The sequence below is a fragment of the Heloderma suspectum genome, chromosome 1, assembly GCF_057233095.1.
Source record: "Heloderma suspectum isolate Gila_16-S chromosome 1, 16-S_ref, whole genome shotgun sequence".
Lineage (NCBI taxonomy): Eukaryota > Metazoa > Chordata > Lepidosauria > Squamata > Helodermatidae > Heloderma > Heloderma suspectum.
This window is the reverse complement of record NC_139458.1, coordinates 418,044,749-418,063,017: the sequence shown is the minus strand read 5'-3', so window position 1 is coordinate 418,063,017 and position 18,269 is coordinate 418,044,749. Positions and strand designations below refer to the sequence as shown.

The following is an 18,269-nucleotide window of genomic DNA, read 5'->3' as shown; positions in this document are numbered from 1 at the left end:
TTTCTGCTTCAGGTGCCAAAATAACTTAGCTGACCTTAGATACGTGCACTTTGACTTTGGGGTGTGGGGGACAGCGAGTCTACCTTCTTACCACCATTCTCACCAGGTGCTATTGCTCCTCATTCTCTTTCTCATCATTGCTACCACTTGCCAGCTTGACAGGCACAGAGCCAATGAGAAAGAAGGCAGTAGCGTCTATTTCTCCTCCTTCTTGCTATTACCATTGTCTGGGCCAGAATGAGAGGCAGGTGAACAAGCAGGCTGCAATGGTGAAGAGGAGCAACTCCAGTGGGCCTCTGATGGCGTGCGGGCCCTTGGCTGGTACCTGACCATGCGTGCTGTTGATGCGAGCCCTACTTGCCTCTCTCTGTGTTTGTTATTTCCCTCAGGTTAGCCAGGGATCCCGTAGAGGTTTTGTTTCACTGCTCTCCATTCCAAGTTGATTTGTGACCCAGCAGAGAGCCCATGTCCACTGTGTCTTCCAAGTGAGCATGACTGCATTTTTACAATCAAGCTGCGCATATACATACCCAACTGCCATGAAGAAACACAGGATGTTTATTTATGAATGCATCATAATAAATAAGTGACAAACAAAGGAGGGAGGATAACATTAGGAAAATGCAGGTATCTAAAGTGCTTTAAGACATAAATATAAAAAGACCAAGGGAAGAAAAACCCCAAACATTAACACTTTTACAGACATATAATAATTACAAAATATTTTCCTATGGCATTTTACAAAATAGCAACGTTTTATTTCTGGGTTCTATGGCTTGATATTCTTCTATACAAGTTTGAGTTATATTATGCATAGCATGTGAAATAACATTAAAAATGTAGAGTTATTGCATATTTTTTTCCAAATGCAAATTTGTAGGAAGAGTTGCACAGTGTCATTCCGTTACTTGCCCTAGTAAAATCAGTGGGGCTAGAAAAATTTACAGGGGGCCAAGGAGACAGTCCATAGTGTTTCTAGAAATCGGCTTTCCTGTAGTAGTTGCTGGACTATAGCATATTGTAAAGGCAGGCACCCTGATACAGCAACTTCTAAGCAAATAAAGGGGCTTTGTTATGCACACACAACTCTGCAAGCAAGGTCTCTGAGCCATTCTCTAAAGGGCCAAGAATTGGCCACCTGCTAGAATCTCCAACACAAAAGAAAATAGGGCACTTATTCTCATATCTAATTCCATGTGCATTTCACAGAACTTTGGGTGTGGGCAAGTGGGTTCTGTCCAACATACACTGTTGACGCAAACTCCTTTGAAGTTAGTGGAAATATCGGGACCCAGTCACTTGCAGAGTCTGGTGCAAATGTATCAAGTATACACTATAGCAGCCTTCCCTAACCTGGTGCCCCCCAGATGTGTTGGATCACAACTCCAGTCATCCCAAGCAGCATGCTCAATGGCATATCTGAAAGGTGTATCTGGAGGACACCAGCTTGGAGAAGGCTGCATGGATGGCCAGCTGGTAATCCAGCTCCTGAAGAACTCTTGATTGGCCCAAACAAATTTTCAGCAGCAAATTCTTGCTCACAGTTTCATTTGTAAGCAAGACACACAGTCTCCATGTGTTTCATACATGCAGAGCCCCTAACTGCACAAGGCAATTTTACTTTTCTATAGAGCAGGGTGGGGAACCTCAGCCCCAGGGGCCAAATCCAGCCCTCCTGGGGTCTGAATCTGGCCCTCCAGGGTTCCCCAGATGACCACAGCCCCATCCCCCTGATCACTGATCATTTGATTGTGTCCTGGCTTTAGCATGATTTCTTTCCCATATGCCTTTCCTAGGGCTTAGTTAATGACGGTAAGAGCTTTAAGCAAAAATATGCTGGGTTTTGGTTTTTTTGGTATTTTCAGCCCCATTCCCCTTTGCCTTTGGCCCCACCCACCACTGTACTGCAGGCCCTGAGAGGTTCTCCAAAACTGAATGCAGCCCTTGTGCTGCAAGAGGTTCCCCACCCTTGCTATAGAGGTTGATGCCTGCATTGAGACTGGATGGTCTCTTCCTCCCTGCCTCCCCATTAGAGTCTGCAGTACCCCCCTTAATTACTGAAGTTAACTATTCCTGTCCTATAGGTAGCATGCAATCTCAGGGGCGAGTTATGTGTAAAACAAAGTAAACCATGCTGGTCCATACGAAAAATGTAAAAATCCCCACTGAAGCAATATTTTGATTAGGGCCAGCCAAATATACACAAGATTGTGGGAATCTCCCAAAAGCTTGCCAACAATTTTGCACATATTTGGTTGGCCCTAATCAAGGTGTTATCTGACCATGGATTTTGGAACTCAGAAACAAGCTTTCTGGTTAAGGGGTAACACCTCTGAAAACAAAGCCGAACTTATTTTTATCAGTACCATCCCATTCAGTGGAAATGCCTCCCAGTTCTTTTTCTATTATAAAATGCAGGTTTCCTGATCATTTGCTAGAGTCGCTAATAAAAGGTGACTTAATTAGACATTTTAAGAAGAAAAAATCAGCTACACCTAGTTATTATCTTGTGTACATATAAACAACTTTCAAGTTGAAAAAATAAATTGTATCTTGGACAGGCCCCATCTCAAAAGGTATCATTTGCATGTAAAACCTTGTATTAATCAGTTGAAAAAATACTAATAAATATTAATAAAACATTAATATTCATATTTCCCAGAGCACTGAAGAGGCTTGTTTATTTGATTTTGTTTTAGTCTATTTTGTCATATCTCTGCCCTGCCTCCCCCAGTCCCCCATACTTAGTGCTCACTGCCTTTCATTTTTGGCTGTGAGCCTCCACTGAGACTCTGTCTCAAAGTGCTGTTCTTTTTCTCATGCTTTGCTGTGCTGGAGAGATCCATTGCAATGTCTTCAGAATTGTCAATTGAGCTGAATTTATCTGTGGAGCGTCTCTCCTGTTCTATCTGCTTCATTTTTAATTCCTCATCAGGGTGTTCAGATTTCCAGCCACCATTTCCCTTTTCCTCATTTTCAGGCTTTCTTGGAACATCCATTGATTTTTTATGCATTCCTTTAAAGAAACAAGAATCACCAATGACCAGACTAAGAGATTGTGCACCGATTAAACCAAACAGTGACAGAGAAGGCTAGTACTGTAACTTGCCTGAAACACATCATCATTCATCGTACTTTATCTTTCTGCCCTGCCCTGCCCTGCCCTGCCCTATTTGTCTTCCTGCCCACCACCGCCATCACCCCTACCTTATCCTCATGGAAGCTAAGGCTATCAATGGCTACTAGCCAAGATGGCTATATATTACCTCCAGTGTCAAAAGCAGTATGCCTCTCAATGCCAGTTGCTGGGAAACAAAGAAGAGGCTGTAGCTCAGTGGCAGAGCACATGCTTTGCGTGCAGAAGGCCCCAGGTTCGATCCCTGGCATCTCCAGGTGGGGCTAGGAAAGAATCCTGCCTGAAACGCTGGAGAGCAGCTTCCAGTCAGTGTCAACGATACTGGGCTAGATGGACCAACTGCCTGACTCCATATAAGGGAGATCGCTATGTTTCTATATCCTTAACACAAGTGGGAGGGTGCTACTGCACTCATATTCTGCATGTGGGTCCCCACTGGCATCTGAATGACCGCTGTGGGAACAGAATGCTGGTCTTGATAGGCCTTTGGTCTGATCCAGCACGGGTGTTCTTTGTTAAGTGTAAATACCCCCATTGATGCTTAATTTTTAGTGAAAGGAGGATGTGGGGGGAAGTCGTGTTTCAGTTTTCTATTATCTTTTTCAGGACCTTTTGTAACCGCATGTTTTTTCATGTGGTGTTATCCTCTTATATTGGGCTTCCTATTCTTTGTGCAAACTCATTTTTATTTTTTAGCATATTTCTGCTTTTTTTAATGTTTGCTGCTTTGGGATTTTTTTTAATAATAACAAAAGCAACCTATAAATTACTGAAATAAATAATTTTTTTTTCCTGGTAGAAGAGGCAGATGTTGTAACAACCTGTCACCCTGAATGATTACCAGTTTCTGCCCAAAATAAGCAGGAACCCATAGAAGTATCTTGTGTTTCTGACTGTCATCTGTGATGATCTTTACATTTTCCAGACTGGGGTCCACTTTTAATCCCACCTGTAACATTGGACCCACTATTCAATTTTTTGTTTCCTGTATCTGATTTGTTCTTTCTTGGTCTTTCTCCTTAAGCTCTTTTATCCCTTTGTTCATCTTTTCCCTTCAGCATTGCCTATGACATTTTACCACTCCTTACTCAAGCCCAGATAGAAGTTGTACATAATTTGAAAGGTGTGCCCCTAAGACATCACAGGGAATGCTGGGTCACACCTTTAAATTTGCTTATTTTACCCAGTGCCAGAAGCTATCTGTTCAGCACTTAGACACTCAAGTTTAAGAAAGGGTCACATTCTCTTTTGGGGAGGGACAAGGGGAGAGCAGTACTCAAATAGCCACACACACACACACACACACACACACACTCCCAACAGATGAATGCGATGATCATTCTGCTATCAGGCAACACTACCAAAATGCTGAGAGAGAGGAGCAGGATTGGTATGCAGGCCCAATCTTTCCAGCCCCCTAAAAATATTGGCACCAAGCTTCTCCCACGCTGCTCTATGGAAGAGAGGACAGAAGCAGGCACATAGCCAGTGGTGCCATGAGACCAGGGTTTTGGGGCAGAAGCCCAGGGCCCCATTCAGCAGATTGTGCAGAAGGGCCTCTAAATGCAGCAGGGCTGGTTTATCATACTCTGAAATAACTGAAGTAATACACATTACCATGTAATGAGGGAGCCTCCCGTAAGATAATTAAATCCAATCTAAAACAACCTAGCTGCACATAGCTCTAAGCCAGCTTTTCCTAACCAGGTGCCCTCCAGATGTTATGGACAACAATTCCCAGGATTTCTGACCATTGAACATGCTGGCTGGGACTGATCAGAGTTGAAGTCCAAAATATCTAGAGGACATCAGGTTGCGGACGGCTGCCCCAAGCCAACTATCAGCTCTCATACTCCCAATCTGCATTATCGATTTATCAGCAGAGGCTGCTGGCTCCGATGTTGGTGGGGCAGTGAATCCACTCTGGGTTTCAGTCAGAACTCTGAAAGAGCTATCCAGGATGCTTTAGAGCTCTGAGTGGCTTTGACTGAAACTCAGAGCAGATTCGCCGCCCCACTGACATCAGAGCCATCAGCACCCACTGGGTGTGCTAGCGCTGTACAGGTGTCTCTCACTACACACGCAGCAAAAACACAAACCATTTTTTTTAATGTCCCATGGAGTGTATGCCAAAAACAGCTATTTGGAGTTTGGTCCACATCTATGCTTATTGTTCTACAAAGGTATAACACAACCACATTCAGGCTGCCGCAATCCTACACCCACTCAAGCCCATTTAACTCAGCAGGGCTTACGTCTGAGTAGGCATGCATAGGTTTGCACCACCAATTCTGTTTAGAGATGCTGTGAATATTTTGGACCATGTTTGTCCACCTTTTCAGTCACATTGTGCATTACATTCATTTTCGAAATATAAAAATAGCATTTGCCACTGAAGTGCCCATTTTCCCACAAATCGTTTGACATTCATCATTTCCCTTTCATTAACTTAAGTAGAAACTGATTTTGTATGTCATTTAGGGAACTGGTTTTTATAAAGCGACTAATGTAATACCTACATACAGGGCTTGGTACTTCGGTGCAATATATGTTCACGTCTGTATTAGGATGACAGACATTCGCTCCTCCATTAAGAAGCAGGTAGTTGGTATGTTTTCCCTAGTGTGGGTACCTACGCTGCAAAACCACTGTGCCTGTTCCCACTTATGCAATACTTCGTCAGGTGGAAATGGACAAGCAGATCTGCTTTCCCAATTCACATGGTGCCCATTAGCCATGCATACTAAGGTCTCACACCACTCCATGCATGGGAGGCAGAGCAGTTGCCCTGCTCCTGAGCTCCATGAATAGTGGAATCTCCACTGGAGATTTCAAAAGCAGGACAGCTTGCTTTGTCCATGCAGCAGGCCCTATCCTGCAAGGAGGAGGGGATTGTTGAACTGGGGATGAAGCTGTTTTATTAGCTCTGAAAACGATCTTAAACAGAGGTTAATTTATACTTACCATAAGGACAAATGCTGCTTTACATAATTAAATCTGAATGTCCACTCTCTTACATGAGGAAAAGCCAGCTACCAAGCATGTCCTTATTACTCAAAGGTGAAAACTGAACATCAAATAAAGTCACTTAAAAAAAATTGGAGATTTCTGTTGCTCGCATTTTTACCACCTTTGTAATGTTTACTGCCCAAATACCCATTCTTATGATGGGTGGCGCCTATGCAGAGTAGGCTTGTATATTGCAAGGTGTGTGTGTGGCAGGAGGGACACACACACACACACACACACACACACCAGGGGTGGAGAATCTCAAGCACGGGCAGTGAAGGCTGGTGGCTCCGATTTCTGTGGGGCTGTGAATCCATTCTGGGTTTCAGTCAGAATGAGCCAGAATTCTAAAGGAGCTCTCCAAGGTGCTGAACCCTATCCCCAAAATAGGTTCAGCACTTGGATAGCTCCTTTGGAGTTCCGGCCGATTCTGACTGAAACCCAGACTGATTCACAGTCTCACCAAAATTGGAGCCACCAGCTTCCATTGGACACAGGAGCCAAATCTAACCCATCTGGACCTCCAATCCAGTCCTCTGGGGTTCTCCAGATGGCCATGCCCCCTTCCCTTGGCCCCCGCTCTTCAGCCCCCCCAATCATTGGGTGGTTTCCCAGCTGTGTGTGTTTTTCCCCCATTCTGAAAGGTTGAAATGCTTCTCCTAAGGCTGAGTTACTGGTGATAAGAACTTTAAGCTAAATATGCTGGTATTTTTTGTGGTTTTGGGCCCACCCCTTTAGTCTTCAGCCCCAACCACTACTGAAATGTGGCCCCTAAGAGCTTCTCCAAAATGGAAACTGGCCCTCAGGCTGAAAGAGGTTCTGCACCCCCGATACAGATATGCAGACTGGCATGAGCGCATGCACAATACTCTGCAGGTTCCTTGTCAGGGTTGGAGGGCAGATTTTACTATCACTACAACAGTGTCCACAGCACAGCATTTTTATTGTGGCTGAAATGGTTTTTAATAGTGTATTTTAAGCTGTGATTTTATTATTATATGTAAACCGCTTAGGGATTTTATTATATTAAGTATTATATAAGTATAAATAAACAAATAAATAAATAGGAGTTCACTCAGCAGCGGCACTAGGACGAGGACAAAATCCGCTCTCTACCTGAGTAATGCCAGTCACAGAGCCTTCCTACACGAGGCTTTTATTGTGTGCTTGTGATTCCTCACTCATGGTAGTTTCCTGGTCCTTTACACAACATCCTCCTCCTCCAGGGCATCTCCTATGCTTTGCAACCATTATCACGGTTGTTGTTTTTTCCTAATGAGGAAAGTCCAGTATGTTTTCTGAATGGTGTCATAGAATCCTAATGTAATTGTGCAATTCTGCTATACCACAGTGCCACCTAGTGGTTGTGTAATGGAACATCTAGAAAGGAAGAGGAAAAAACCCAGAAAAAAAAACATGTGTCAAGGAGCCAATCTTAATCCCAGAAAGAATCCCAAAGCAGAAGCCTCAGTTAAGGTGTGAGTTAAAAGCCTCATGTAGAAAAGCCGATTGAATCAAACCTTTCATTGAAAGAAGGGAGCGTGGGCATTGGCGAGCACTTCACACAGAAAGCAATTCCACTTAGTTAGCTGAACATTACTACAATCTGTTCATGCACAATGCTCTACGTTTGCTTACCGAGCAGCCAAGGGGCGCAGGAGCCCACAAGCCCACTTTTGGCAGAGTTGATGATGGATTCAGGTAGCGGGATGGAGTGCCGCACCATGGCACCGTACAGGCCGTATTCTGCCATCACGCTGCTGCGGCCCCAGCATTTCTCACGCTTCCGCCACTTGGCTCTTCGGTTTTGAAACCAAACCTTTTGGATGTACATCCAGGAGTGCATGTTTAATCATAGTATGCGTATCCATATTTATGCAAGGGATGGAGGAGTAGCGAGTGAAGAGAGCATCTAATAAAGCATGTCAGGTCAAGAAAGCATAAGTATGTTTTAAGCCAGGGGTGGGCAGAAGGTAGATCAGTACCTACTCGTAGATCTCTGGGTGATTTGTGTTATCAGCAAGTGTTTTTTCCCAGTAGTTAATAATAACAAGTAAAATTGCAAGGAACAAAATGGCTGACTTTGCACTAATTGCGCCTCTCTCAGTCTCAGTATTGAGTATTAATTGGTTGCCTCTGACAGGTTTTTGTGTAGCTCCGCTGGCCAGTTTTAGAGTTTTGTATAAGAGTCCCTGATCTGCAGTAACTCAGATATACACTTGCATTTGTATATGCATGTTCTCCCAGATGCATGGCCCACAGGGTGTAGTAAGTAATTTTCTATCAATGGCTACTAGTCCTGATGGCTATATGCTACCCCCAGTATCAGAAGCACTATTCCTATGTACACCAGTAGCTGGGGAACATGAGCAGGAGGGTGCTATTGCACTCATGTCCTGCTTGTGGGCTTCTTGCAGGCAGCTGGTTGGCCACTGTGCAAACAGAATGCTGGACAAAATGGACTCTGGTTATTTCCCAGGTTTTTATTAAGATGTTACCATAACATTTTCTTTAAGGTTTTTTTTTTACCCGGCCTTTTGCAACAACTTTAAATTACTGAGATCCAACCGCTGTTGTTGCCAAGCCAACTTTTGTACAGCATCATCTGCCATTCCCTCTACAAACATACCAGCAACCTGCCCATCATCTCCCATGTTCAGGCTGTGAATGCCATTGCTTATGAAGCCAAAAGAGCATCACCCACACACAAGAGGAAGGTCTGGGGAGAGGAAATGGAAAATGGGAGGGAGAGGGGAATGGAATGGAGTGGCTAGAATCCTGAACAGCAGCACTCCACACGGCAACATTTTGTTGCAGATCACACTTGTAAAGCTTCCATTTACGATGCTCTGACTTGGATTCCTGCATTGAGCAGGGGGTTGGACTCGATGGCCTTGTAGGCCCCTTCCAACCCTACTATTCTATGATTCTATGATTCTATGATTCTACTGTAATGCTAGATTCTGAAGAAGTATTTGGAAATCCCTCTCTGGCACTGAATCAAAACGTGCTTAACCATGGATGTAGAGCAAGCAGTAAGATGAGCTGCAACAATTGACAACTCATTTACATTAGTCTGTTTTCCAAGTCGATGGAAATGTTCTGCAATAAGCACGTTATAGATGGCAACTAGCATCAGATAATGTTTTTTCTACATATTTCAACAGGCTACCCCAGTCTGCCTGAACCATTTTAGTAGAGCTGAATTAGAATCAGATGGCTGGAAGATTATCCAATCCGGTCTCCTGCACTGTGCTGGGATTTGCTAGGATAAAATAATTCCTTTGAGATATTTATCCAGCCTCTCCTTAACCCCAGGGGTGTCAAATTCAAATGGGCTGAAAATTCCCCACCAGGCAGATGCCCAGCAGTTTTCACTGTAATAAAAAAGGTCAGTTGAGTTCCATCTGTGGCAGGCAAGAGCAGCCACTGGCAAGTCAGGCCTTTTGCACTGCTTCTAGCATCAGTTTTCAAGCCCAGAAAACAGTTCAATAATTTGCATGAAGTAGGGATGTTACAAGCCACACTGGGAACCTGTAACTCAGCCATCCCCATCCTGGTGCCCTCCAGATGTTTTGAACTACAGCCCCCATCATCCCTGCTTATGGTCCATTCTGGCTGGGGCTGATGGAAGCTGTAGTCCAAAACATTGCTCTAACCGAAAAGGTCTGGTAAGCCTCCCTAGGCCTTACATTTAAATGAATGCACTGACACTTTGTGCACGCAGCCTTTATTTATGATGGTTTAACAGACACAAAGCAACATACCTGTATCCTATCCTCAGGGAGCTCGGTTTTCATGGCTAACATTTCTCTGGCGTACACATCAGGGTAATGAGCTTCAGTGAAAGCCTTTTCCAATTCCTCCAGCTGATGGGCAGTAAAGACAGTCCTGCAGGGACAAGACACTAAATCAGTCATGATGGCCATGTTACATCTTTCAAAAGCAATGCTCCTCTAGTGCCAGATGTGTAAGTGAAAAACACATATTCTGTCCAGTGCAAGAAATGAACATGAACTTGTACTGATTTGCCACTGCTGTCTATGGCAAAATGATCACTATGTTTTGTCCAAAGACCACTTGGTTGTTGTTTTTTATCCCTTTTTTCCTTTTCCTTCCCCATCCCCTTTTCTTTTTGTGTTGCGACTTCCTAGATTATAAGCTTGTGGACAGGGACTGTCTTCTTTTTATTGATTGTATGTATGCCATTCTGGGAGCCTTTTTGGCTGACAAGTGGGATAAAAATGCTTTAAATAATATAATACAACGCAGCTTTAGATCAAGCCTGTTTACAGCACGTACAATGAACTATGACAACTTTTAAACATCTTTGTCTTAGGCCTGCATGACTTAGTGGTCCAGCAAGCTGAATGCAAGTCGCCAACCCTGTATTGTGGCTTGCCAGGTTCTCCCTCTCCCTCTATCACACTCACAAGTTTGCAAACCCAGACAGGCAGGAGGTTTAACAAACCCTTGATAGGCCACAATTAAAGGCCACAAATGGTTCAGGCCTGGTCTGAACCTTTAATTGGCAAATAGACTGGCTCAGCTGCAGGGCAATGGCAGGGTGAGGGGGCTAAAGTCCATCCCAGGTTCAGTTTCTTGCAAATTGCAACTCCCAGAATGCTGTGCAAAATGAAAGCTGGCCTGGAGATGAAGGTGTCCTCTTGTGCTTGCCTGTGTCTGGAATTTGATTTTTCAGCCTCACAAGTTACAGGAAAGGATGAGGTGGCAGTACACTGCCAGGGCTCCTAGATTTATAGGGAAATCTCTGCAGAAACAGCTCTGTTGAAGAGCAGCTGGTTCTGGAGGCAGAAACTGGAAACTTGCTAATGGGAGGAAGAAGGAAAGGAAAGGTTCCTCCTGTGCAAGCACCGAGTCATTACTGACCCCTAGAGGGACGCCGCTTGTGCTGGCGTTTTCATAGCAGACTATAGCGGGGTGGTTTGCCATTGCCTTCCCCAGTCATGACTACCTTTCCCCCAGCAAGCTGGGTACTCATTTTACCGACCTCGAAAGGATGGAAGGCTGAGTCGACCTGAGCCGGCTACCTGAGACCCAGCTTCTGCTGGGATCGAAATCAGGTCGTGGGGAGAGTTTCGGTTGCAATGCTGCCGCCTACCACTCTGCGCCACACGAGGCTCATAATGGGAGGAGACCCTGATATAATTTGGCAGTTGCTGGGCTTGTTGACACACTGAAGATCTAGACAAGAGTTACATTTTGAAGAATTGTTTTATGGACTTTTATCAAATATTTTGACATATATGTATTGTACCAGTATGAATTATCATCTTCCATATATTGTAGACCAGCCTTCCCCAACCTAACAGCCTCCAGATGTGTTGGCCTGCAACTCCCATCATCCCCAGCCATCATTCCCAGCCAGCCAATGGCCATGCTGGCTGGGAATTATGGGAGTTGCAGCCTGGAGGCCACCAGGTTGGGCGAAGACTGTTGTAGACTAATTGTTTCTGAGTTTTTATATTGTTATACTTTTGTCAGTTTAATGTAAATAATATATGAAAGGGCAGTATAAAAATATTGACAGTGGCAAGACAAGGCAAGTGAAGCCCTCAGTCCAGCTTCTCAAAGTAGCCTGCCCACAGCTTCCCGCTCTTGCTCTTCACCATCGCCACTACTTTGTTGTCCCCTTCTCATTTTCTGCGTCAGGAGTGGAGAACCTGTGGCCCTTCAGATGTTGTTGTACTCCAACCCCCATCAACCCCAGCCAAAGGTCATGTGGTACTTGCATTCTGTAAGTAACTTCTGAGTGTCACCAAGCAGGCTAGAAGCCTGGCTATGTTCCTGTGTTTTGGCAATAAGATGGGGGCCGCTTTGGTTACGGTTGCAATGGAAGGGAGGCTTCCAGCTGAGAGTTTCAAAATGACTAGGGGAGAAGCTGCTTTAGCTTGGATTAGTCAGGGGGCGTGGGGGAGTCAACAAATTAGATTGAGAATTTAACAGTCCATAAGAAACATGATTGGTCAGAGGTTCTGGCCAGCTGATTTAAGAAAAGGTCAGTTAGTGAAAGGACAGGGGAGTCACTTGGTTTGGGTGGCTGGAAGAGAGCTGGTGGCTGAGAACACAGTTCAGAGTGGAGGAAGGAGAAAGCCTTCCAATCTGAAAGAACCCTACTGGAGGAAGATCTGAAGGCTGGAGGTGCTTGCAGAGGGGAGCGAGAAGCCATGCTGTGAGGTTGTAGTGAAGCCTCAAGCAGGCAGCAAAGCCTTGCACCAGAAGGTTCTAGTTAGAGGTCTGATCAGCAGGAACTTCAACAAGAGTCCTTGAAACAGAATCGCCCTGGAAGCCAGAAGCAGCAGGAAGAGCTGGAGGCAGAGGAAGACTGGGGTGGAGTTTAGGGAAGTGTAGTCAGAGGAAAAAGAGACTGAGAGGTTTATTGGCTCGGGAGACTCTTACACATTATTAGGAATGGTAACCAAGAATATTTAATCTAAGTACCATAACTTATTGGTTGAAAGTGACATTTTATTCCCCTTTGCAAATTGATCCCTTAATTAACATCAATTTCATTAATCTTGAAAGACTCGTACCAGCACTAGAACCAATCCCATGCATACACCATAGGAACCACGCTACTGAGTCTTTTTTAGGTATTGAAGGTTTAATTTGGTGGTTGCAGTTAAAGATTTTATAGTCAAGGCAGCATTCCGAAATGGCAGGGTCTACTTGGGAACTTTATTAAAAACTGTGGCAGGGAGTTTCATAGACCCAAGCCTTAATTGGGGGGGGGGAGTTTAAAGGAAACATAGGTGGAACAGCCAATGGTGTCCCAACACATGTGGTGGGAGCAGCGGGATAACCTATGTTGTATCATTACACTTGGTGGTAGAAGAGAGATAACCTATGTGGTTTTGTTACAGAGTCCAACAATTTCTGGAGGGTCATGGATTCCCTGTCCCTGCCTTCAGGTTTCCAAGGTATATGGGACTGCTTCTGGGTTATCTCAAGCCCCAGGACTCAGTCACAGAAATCACACACTCGGTAACTTCCATGTGGCTTACTCTCAAGTGGTCATTTCTTTTTCTAACACGCACAGACCAGAGTCTTTTAAAGATATTTTTTTAAACTTCTACAATATAGAAACAGGAAATGAATTTTTTTTAAAAAGAGATAATGGAATATCCTTAGGACAAGATTCATTCAAGATATAATAATTCAATATATGTTACAAACTGAAGCTGGGGAGACTCCAGTTATGTATCCAATGTTATTTGCATTTCGTACCTATGCCGCCGTTTCTTTCTCTTGATCTCAGGTGCCTTCAGTTTCTCCTTGTCCCCTGATAAACTGTCTTCATCTGTTTAACATTTTGACAGGAGGGGAAGAAAGATATCGATCAAATCTCTTTTTCAGTATAAGAATGGTCCATTCACTTTGATTATTTATTTTTATTATATTATTATTGCTATTACTCCCCCTGATGTTTGGGATTAACCGACTTCCCTGCGGAGGGAATTCCACATCTGCAGCGACACCTAGATGAGCACAGAGTCTTCGGCATCAGCGATGGAAAATCACTGTTTCCATATCTTTCATACGAGCGTGCGCACGCGCAACAGATAGCCTTGTTTGGTGCTACCTATGCAGTCCTATGCTGTCACCTAACCCATCTGCAACCTTTCTGTCAGCCCATGCCCTGGAAAGAACCAAGGAAGAGGGGGCAGGCGACTGCCACCTAGGAGAGCACACAGAGTTGGCATGGAGCCAGAGTTGATTAAACTCACTCTCCCCAACCATTAGAAATATAGGTCAGCTCTATCCAGTTCCAGCGCCAGGCAAAAGCAATGGGTGGGGAGTGCTGGCACAAACATGGACTTTTCAGCACCAGGAGAGCAGCTAGAACAGATGGGCAGCTTTCTGTGAGGCTAAGTAAGGCAGAGGCTGAAGAATTAGAGTCAGCCCAATTTGCCTACCGATGGGCCAACAGAAAGCAAACCTGGTTGGTCCTACAACAAAGAGTCTTATCTGAGACACAACAAAAGTTACCACCAGATAACCTTTGTTTTTCCATTTTAATGAAGCATTAAGTATATAACGTATACAGAATCAAAGATTATATTAGAGCTGCCTCTCTCTCGTTTCAAGCAGATCATTTCAGAACACCTCAGCTCCCCAATAGCTGAGAGGACAGTTTTTCTCAAACATATGCCAAATGTTTCGAAAAATCCAAGAATGCAGATATATCTCTAGCCAAGTAAGAGCATAACACACACAGGCACAGACGTTTTCAGAACTCAATAGCAGCTTTGTGCCCATTTTCCCCCTCAAATGTTATTCTGACTTCTCAGCAGACATCAGCACTCCCTCGATGAGATTGCTAATTGAAGCAGGCACCCATTCCATTTCTACCCCGGAAAGATGGAGTCCCCCTTCACACACAAACCCAGCCACTTCTCCATAGTGATAACCCGCACAGCAGCAGTAGTGAACTCCACCACAAAGTGGGCAAGGCCGATTCTATGGGGTTTTCCAACTGGCACCATCCCTCATGGTGGGGTGCCAATTGGAGAATAAAGACCTAAATCAGCTTTCCCCAAACCTGATGTCCTCTAGATGTGTTGGACTACAATGATGGGAGTTTGTAATCCAACACGTCTGGAGGGCATCAGGTTGGCGAAAGCTGACCTACATGGTGCACCCTGCCCATATTGTTGTGGTGTTCACACACTGCAGCTATGTGAAATATCACCCCCCCCCCCAAAGCAGCTCCTACATTGTTTAGTGCAGGTGTGGGCAGAAAGTAGATCTCCAGATGTTTTGGACTTCAGCTTCCAGCATTCCTAGCCATTGGCCATGCTGGTGGGGCTTCTGGGAGTTAAAGTCCAAAGCATCTGGAGATCTTACTTTGGCCCACCCCCTTGTTTGGTGTATGGTGTGAGGAGGACCCAAGTGAAACCATGCATGGGGGAATTTCTGCATAAATTCCAAGTTTCTAACAAATGTTTGCATCCACCTAAGTCAGCATACATCTGCATGTACTCGTGTACCTAGGCATACTGCCTCTGATACTGGAGGGAGCATTTAGTCATCAGGACTAGTAGCCACTGATTTAATTTAGCAGTGCTTACCTCTGAACAGACATGAGTAGGACTGTATTGTTAGGGCGTAATCCTATGTATTGTCCAACCCAACATCCCCTAGCCAGCATGGCCCACTGGGGCATGCTGGGAGTTGTAGGACTTTTTTCAGTCTAAATGTCCATAGGATTGCATCCTTAATCCCAGAAACGATGGGTGCTGGTTGTCACACACTCCCCATACTTGGAGTCCCTCTCTCACCTTTGTTGTCTCTTATCCCTGGCACTAAAAATTAGATTTTAGCTCCAATTAAGCCTTGGAAAGGGCAGATCTCCACAATGGCACCTATTTCATTACAATAACTAGAACTGTACACCTATTTATGCATATTACCTTACACACAAACATCTGTACCAAACCCCAAATGGTTGCCCCTAAAAGGAGAAAGCAATTCAGAGCATGAAGTGGGGAGAGTTGTTAACCCCTCCCTCACCTGCTGTTTTCAGCTGTAACTTCTCCCCCAAGCCACTATCTTCCTCCCACAGAGTTTCAGATTAGCAGCCAAATCACCTTCTTCCAAGGCCGCTTTTCCCTAACAAAAGTTGCCATCACAATTTCCTTTGTGCATCACAGGGGCATTCTGCCTTTAGACAGGACAGGGCAGTCACCAGAATGGTGAAGTTTGAGACAAGAAATCCCCAAGTGCAAATCCCTGCTCAGTCATGAAGCTCACTGGCTGGCTATGGAAAAGTCACAATTTCTCAGCATAACACACCACACAAGGGTGCTGTGATGCTAAAATGCTGCTTGGTGGAAGAAGGCCAGGAATCCAAGAGGCTTGCCATCTTTTTATGGGCACAGCAGGCATTTCCATCTTTAATAGCCACGTGAGCTGCAGGAATCAACAGGCGACACTTTTGCCAGTACAGAGGTGTGCGAGAGCAGGGAAAGTTTTGTCTAATGCCTTCAGATATGCTGCTTTTAAAGGCACAGAGTCTATGTCCATTCAAAAAAGAACGAATGAAGAAGTTCTACCAATTATATCTACAGAAGATATACTCAAGTAGTGGAATGTGGGAGCTAAACTTGCATGGTACGTTGGAGAATATAAAAGGTTTGTGGCAGTATATCACCAAAAAAAGCAGTTTAGGGGATAAACAAAAGCATTCCTCCAAGGGGGTACCCATGTTAGTCTGCCACAGCATCTGGCCCAGTGTGTGCTTACAGGTGTATTTCCCCAAGTATGTATGTGTGTCTGAACTGAGTAGAACACTTCATGCATCTGATAAAGTGGACTCCAGCTCACCAATGCTAATGTTACCAATACACCTGTCCGTATTAAGGTGCCCCGAGATCCTTTCAAAATATACTCTTAGATGTTACCAGGTATCCAAATTAACTGAGTGGAGCAGCCTTCCCCAATCTGCTGCCCTCCAGATATGTTGGACTACAACTCCACCAGCCCCTACAGCGTGCCGGCTGAGGATTATGGGAGTTGTAGTCCAACATTTCTGGAGGGTGCCAGGTTGGGGAAGGCTGGAGGATATAGGCTGCCTATCAGCGGCTCTTCCCCTTGGGAGAGGCTCTGGAGAACTTCCCCGTTCAGAGGCTGTACACCTGCACCGCTTAACCAGAGGCTGGGGACGAACAAGAGCGGATCGGGCCCTGCTTGTACACTTCCCCAAGGCATCCGACTGGCCACGGCTGGATCCGATCTTCTCGGAGGGGAATACTTCCCAGGTCCGTAGCCAGCCTAGAAGTTCTAGGAGGGCGCCAAAAAAGTCTGGGGGGGCAGCTCATCTGGTTTGCAAGCCTTGTAAATACAAAATTGTAAACTTTTAAAATAATTTCTAAAGTTATTTTAGATTATTTTTATTTTCAACCTGTTTTTTAGTTATTTGTTGGGGGGGGGAGTGTAGACGAGAGGAAAATTCGGGGGGGGGGCAGGCTCCCGCTAGCCCCCCGGGCTCCCGCCCAATGCGCCCCGTCACTTCTCCCCCAGCCCCCCAAATCGCGCTCTGAAAGCTTCTCTCCGCCTGCGCCAAGGGCGAAGGCCGAGCACGGCGGACCTCTTACCGGAGATGTTCTCCTTGTGCCTCTCGGCTGCCGGCCCGTGCTGGTGCTGGTGCTGGTGCTGCGGGCGCGGGCGGTGGCGGTGGCGGCGGTGCGGGCGGAGCTCCGGCCGGGGCTGCAGGAAGGGGAGGTGCGCCGGCAGGAGGCACTGCGCCCCCGCGGGCTGCTGCGCGGCGAAGCCGCACAGGAAGCCCAAGCCCAGCGGCCAGGGGCCGCCCGCTGCCGCGCCGCCCCCGCCGGCCCCTGCCCGCGCGGCGCCCTCGCAGCCCGCGCCGGCCGCGGCAGAGGCGGCCGGCGGCTGCAGCTCCGCCTCCAAGCCCAGCAGGTCGGTGATGGCGAAGCCCTTGGGGCGCAGCGGGCCGCCGGCCGGGCTCCCCAAGCGCGCCGCCGCCGCCGCCGCCGCCGCCTTGCCGCTGGGCGCCAGCGCTTTGCCCCTGTCGCCGCGGCCCTCCGGGAGCTCCTCGCGGCCCGTCATGCCGCCGCCGCCGCCGCCCGGAGGGGCAGCGCCTCGCCCGAGCTTTTTATCCCGCGCCCCGAGCCGACCGGCGCCAATCAGCTCCGGGAAGCGGGGCGGGGGGCGCTGCCCCTGCGCGCGGAAGCGAGCGGGGCGGGGGCGACCAGCTCCCAGTCCCGGAGAATTAGTTGCCGCCACGTTCCCGCCACCCGATCCCTCGTTCCCCCCCGCGCCCCCTCCCCTTCCCCTCGCCGCCCCGCCCGCCGGGCATTGTGCCGTCGAGATGGCCGATTTCACATCGCGTGCTGGCTGCCTGAGAGACGAGCGCCCCGTCGGCTTTTCCGGGCTTGCCCGTCCCCGTCCCCGTCCCCGTCCCGGTACCGTCATCCTCATCGCTTTTTTCCCCCGGCCCCGATCGCCCGGGAGTTTTGCCTCGGGCAGCCGTCAAACCTCTGCGGCCAGAAGCTCAAGATCATCTCATGCTCAGCGGTGACCGCTGAAACCGCCCCGCCTGTTAGTCGATGGACGAGGCTGAAAGTGGTTCCCTGCTCCGTAT

General features: G+C 46.7%; 1 protein-coding gene across 1 annotated transcript; it reads right to left on the bottom strand.

The window, feature by feature from the left end:
* Positions 1 to 536: 536 nt before the first annotated feature.
* VSX1 (visual system homeobox 1) lies at positions 537 to 17,734 on the bottom strand. The gene is made up of 5 exons (XM_084829183.1): positions 17,263 to 17,734; positions 13,394 to 13,466; positions 9,913 to 10,036; positions 7,784 to 7,964; positions 537 to 3,016 (listed from the first exon to the last, which is right to left on the bottom strand). Exons 1-5 carry the CDS (start codon positions 17,732 to 17,734, stop codon positions 2,745 to 2,747), a joined length of 1,122 nt encoding a protein of 373 aa, XP_084685309.1. The 3' UTR covers positions 537 to 2,744.
* Between the last annotated feature and the right edge of the window lie 535 nt (positions 17,735 to 18,269).

What these genes read in the sequence shown, in the direction of transcription:
- VSX1 (XM_084829183.1), bottom strand. Translation starts at nt 17,734, where the DNA reads ATGACGGGCCGCGAGGAGCTCCCGGAGGGCCGCGGCGACAGGGGCAAA. An exon ending in GCACAAGGAGAACATCTCCG is followed by an intron (nt 13,467 to 17,262) that starts GTAAGAGGTCCG and finishes AATGTTAAACAG; the next exon opens with ATGAAGACAGTTTATCAGGG. An exon ending in AGAAAGAAACGGCGGCATAG is followed by an intron (nt 10,037 to 13,393) that starts GTACGAAATGCA and finishes TTGTCCCTGCAG; the next exon opens with GACTGTCTTTACTGCCCATC.